The sequence below is a fragment of the Morone saxatilis genome, unplaced genomic scaffold (genome assembly GCF_004916995.1).
Source record: "Morone saxatilis isolate NCDOM2014 unplaced genomic scaffold, NCSU_SB_2.0 Contig2, whole genome shotgun sequence".
In the NCBI taxonomy this organism is placed as follows: Eukaryota; Metazoa; Chordata; class Actinopteri; family Moronidae; genus Morone; species Morone saxatilis.
In genome coordinates, this window is record NW_023339762.1 from 1,975,226 (window position 1) to 1,979,999 (window position 4,774).

The following is a 4,774-nucleotide window of genomic DNA, read 5'->3' on the forward strand; positions in this document are numbered from 1 at the left end:
CTGCAGCTCTTGTGGGTTGTTCCCGGTCTGCAGGGGTCAGTACCTATCAGAATGTATGTATCAAGACTTATGGTATTAGTAATGTATCAGTTATCATAATAAGTTGGCATTAATGTATGTGGAAAATACTGGCATCAGTAATGTATACAGGTCCATTAGTAATGGATACATAGATTTAAACTAATTATATAGAAATGTAAGGTAGTATTAGTACAATAATGTATTACATAAAAGCTTGCATTGACTTAGTAATGTATCATTGTCAGTTTTTATCAATAAAATATAAGTTATAGTATCAAGTAGAAGCTATTGTTAGGGGCTCATAGTTGCATTTATAGCCTAGTAAGACATTAAATGGTGTTGTAAGCAATATTCTTTTGTTAAAATAAATCTTCAATAGCTTTACATCCCAACATACATCACTGATATAGTGTTCAGTCAGTAGTATGGGTCTCCCAGTCCCTTCTTTTCTGCAGTAAACAGAGAATACATTCTCTGACATCCGGTTCCCACTTTATCCAATCAGGAGAGAGAACTCCACAAAGAGGCGGTCCTCTATGGCAGACAGCAGAATTTCAGTGTGGTGACATGGGGAGGAGGGAGGGGACAGGAAGTAAGTCAAAATGCCGATTACACTTACAGCGCCTTTAAAGGACCAGTGTATAGGATTTAGTGGCATCTAGTGGTGAAGTTGAGGAATACCAATTGAACACTGCTCGCTGCAAAAGCTTTATTTATACTGCATTTTAAAGGAATTTATACAGAATAAAGTTGTTTTTTTATATTACCGACTGTAAATTGCACACTGCCATAGCATTCATATGGCAAAACTGTTTCTTTTGGTGACTTGTATTTACACGGAATAATATGGTTTAAAACTGGACAGTACTAATATTGTTTTACAGTCATAGTAATATAAATATAAGTAGTAATATAAAAACGTCCTACCATATTTATTACAAATAAAGTTCTAGCAACCACAGCTGCCAGTTCTTTACTGTAAAAATAACAGACTTCACAGTGTAGCTAAAAATGCCTATTGTCCTATAGTCTATTGTCCCGGCTAATGCTACAGTTCATGTGACACTGGAGTTGAGTCAGGGGAAGAGTGGGTCCAAGACAAAGAGAGTTAACTGTCAAATTAACCTCATCATTAAGCTACATTTACAGATAAATCTGACCATTCACTTTTATTTACTCCTAATTATCTTTGTTTCTAAGCCTGCTTATTGCATACAGCATTCTCTACTGCTTCTGTATGATACACACTCAACAGTCTGCTGGGTATACTTTAAATGACAAGAACAATTGTCCACTTGTATCTACCCTTCTTAACAACACTGTAGTAAACTTGTATTACAAGGCTAAAATCACTCACTGGTTTAAGTGGAGGTCTTGATCTGATGAAATCCAGTATCAATTCATGGGCATTTCTCTTCACTCTGGAAGGAATGTCACCACCCACCTGGGAAAGACAGGAAACAGTAAGTATGGTGAAACGCAGACACATTCAGCTCTTGACATGTTTAAGAGAGAAATGTAGACATTGTAAGTTCACTATATATGTTAAAGCTGTAAACACAGCACTGACATTATTACAAACAGCAACAGTAGCATACATTTGAAGACGTTGTGTCCTTCTGAAAAAGTCTAATATTCCCTCTCCTTTTAGCTCTGTTTTGCTCTCTACCAACTCTTGCAAAATGCTCCACTATGTTCACCAGCTGGTTGCTATCTTGGTCTGCCATTTGGTGCAGGTAGCGTACAGCGGCTGCCTGCTGCGGCTGGAGAAAAGGGTAGATAAGAGCTGTGATAAAGAGCTGAAAGAAGCTTATATGCTCTGGAAAATTACTACAGAGTTGGGTGATGATCTTTTCCATGCAACTACTGCCAGAACAACAGAAGGCTGAGAGAGGCCTTCATTAATATTGTTTTTTTGAGGCTGAATTATATATATATGCCCATGGAAAAAGGCCTCAAGGTGACTGCCATGTGTATGCCTGCTACATAATGTGTTCTTCCTGCAACAAAGCCTATACAGTATATGGTACAGCATACACTGGACTGCCTGAAAAAAGGCTTCAAGGTCTTTAAATGACAAATGGCCGTGTTTCAATCCAAATGTATAGAAAATTCTGAGTAAGTCAGCAAAAGGAAATGCAAATGAATATGACATTTGTGTATGTTTCATGCATTAATGTGAGGAATGTTCCATCAGATCTGTGCAGTGATCATGGATTTAATAGAGCCATGAGAGCCACTTGCAGAGCAAAGTCATCTATCTTCTAAATATATGGATCTGTCCTAGGTTTCTGCCTCTTAAAAGGAGGTTTTTCCTTGCCCCCGTCGCTTGCTCATGGTGGAACTGTTGGGTCTCTGTAAATGTTATAAGGAGTTCGGTCTAGACCTGCTCTATTTGAAAAGTGTCCTGAGATAACTTCTGTTATGAATTGGCGCTATACAAATAAAATTGAATTATTGTGAATTTAAATCTGGAATGAGTGAGTGAGCCAGTAGTAGTATGAGTAGTAGGGTAGTAGTATAGTGAGCGTAGGTCATTACGGTAATTGATTAATAGAGCGAGGTAGATGGTAGATTAGGAGATTAGATTAGATAGGACTTAATTCATCCCCAAGGGGAAATTCACAGTTTCCAGCAGGTATCCACAGACTGATTCGATAAACGTGAAGCAGATGACACGAGGCTAACAGATAATAAACACAACAACAACAACAGGAGCAAAATGCAAAACGAACAATGAAGGAATAAAACAGAATAGCAAGACATAGCAAGCCAGTTGGGTGAGGTGCGCCGTGTTGAAGCGTGCGGCTTATGGTGAGAGATCCAAGGAGGGAGAGGGCCTAAGGTACATAGAGTAGTTGGGTCACAAACGGGCAGGTGGCAGTGGCACTGGCCGCGGGTGGGGATAGTGTTAGATCGGAGCAGGGGCAGGTAGGGGCATAGATTGGAGTTGGCGCGAGGTTTTGGGTTCGGTGTGTCGCCTCCGTGAGGGTTGACGCAGAGGCTCTGTGTATGTTGGCGAGTTTTGGGGGAGATATCTTTATCTATTGTCTTGCGTCTTGTCGGCTTATATCATGATCGATTTGTTTTTATATTCTAAATTTTTTATATATGTTTTGTTCTCCATTGTGTTGTCTAGTGATAAATCTCTTTCTCTGACCTGACTCAGGAGTGGGATGTAGATTCTCTGTTCATGTGAGAAGCGTCTCCAATAGTCCTGCCTTGGCTGTTCACAAAGTTAGTTCTCTTTATTCTTTGTCTAATATCTTTCTTCTCTCTTGTTGGTTGGTGAACCAGACGTGGACTCGCTCCACAGGGATCGAGGGAACAGCGGGACACCCAGCACACCAGGGCGTTTGGGTCCAAGGGCAGGTCTGGAGGTTAGGGAGAACCGTTGGTGGGTCTGTAACAGAGACTGGGTGGCCGTGGGGGTGTGGATATTTTTATAGGTTCTCTTGGTTGTGTGGGTCGGATATGATTTATGGCACAATTTTAGCTCTATGTGTATCATCTCCGATCTGACGCAGACTGCTACTCCCATGTGGGATTGGCGCGCGCGGCGCGCGCGTCACATCTGGCATTCTGCCGCCCTTCCCCTAGAGGTGTGAATTACTATGTTTGTTCTTTGGTAGCCAGGTACTCCAGGTCTACAGCAGAGGCAACAGTTGCAGTATTGATTTAGTCCTGATTAAGTACTAAAGGTAAAATTCATCTTCTCAAAATGAACAGATTTTCCATCCAGCCATGAGAGGGTTCGCGAAAGTGTGAATGGTTGTTTGATTTCCTGTGTGCCAGATTTTAACTGAGTTACATGAATTCCATGTATGAAAATGTCTGGAATGTGTTGATGGAGGTCACAGGTGCCCACCTGGTTTGGGTTAGAGATTGCTGGGGTAGTAGACGTAAGTTAGTTCCAAACGACTTTTTGGTTAGGTAGAATGTATGTTAGAAACATTGTAAACTGTGTATTAGCATGGTGGGTTCTGGGTGAACGGTTGAGATCATTGATCTCGAAACTTTGAAACGACGATAGGGAAGTAAGTTGATTAAAAGTTACGTTGATTCAGAACAGAATCACCGAGAGGGAAGGAGGTGACGCGCGGAGCGTCAGCTCCTCTCGTCCACTTCGCCTCCAGAATAAGAAGATAAAAGGATAAACTCCGCCACTCCTTGGCTTCTCTTTTGAGCGTATTCTGCTTCTCCTTTGTTTGCTTTGGCCTTTCCTTCTTCTGTCCACTTTTACTTTTTATTTTTTTCTGAAGACTCAGTTATTTACTTTAGTATGTACTGTGTACTGTCGTTTTGGACACGTGTTTGAAGTTTTGTCCTCAAAGTAATAAACTTGCGGCGTTGAAGTACATGTTCCCAAGGTACTTTTAATTTTTGAGAAGCTCAAGGACAAGAATGAATTTTAATTCTTTTGAACTTTTTGCAGTGAATATATCATCGTCAAGTATTGTCGCCTTATCACAGAAAGTGAATTTGAATCTAAACTCTTGGATTTATGTAACTACGAGAGAATTCGCCAGGGCCAGCGCTTGCATCCTCCAGGGTTATTTGGTCGAAACAAGAAGCTGGGAGTTAGTCTAGGAGATGCAAATCAAAGGCTCGTGAAGACCAGACTACTCTAAGACAGTGTACTATCAGCCCCAAAGGGAGGACTTCGCAGCTGAGGGGTGTGAGCGCTGCAAGCAAGGAGCGTGGTTCTCCAGCCGGACGAGGAAAGGGTGCATGGTGGGTTGCTCCACGACTT

At 41.3% G+C, this 4,774-nt stretch overlaps 1 protein-coding gene across 1 annotated transcript in view; it reads right to left on the reverse strand.

Moving 5' to 3' along the window:
- spire2 (spire-type actin nucleation factor 2) overlaps positions 1-4,774 on the reverse strand; it is a 35,461-nt gene that overhangs the window by 18,097 nt on the left and 12,590 nt on the right. The window contains 1 exon segment of the mRNA XM_035665670.1: positions 1,379-1,465. Coding sequence (XP_035521563.1) covers positions 1,379-1,465 — 87 coding nt within the window.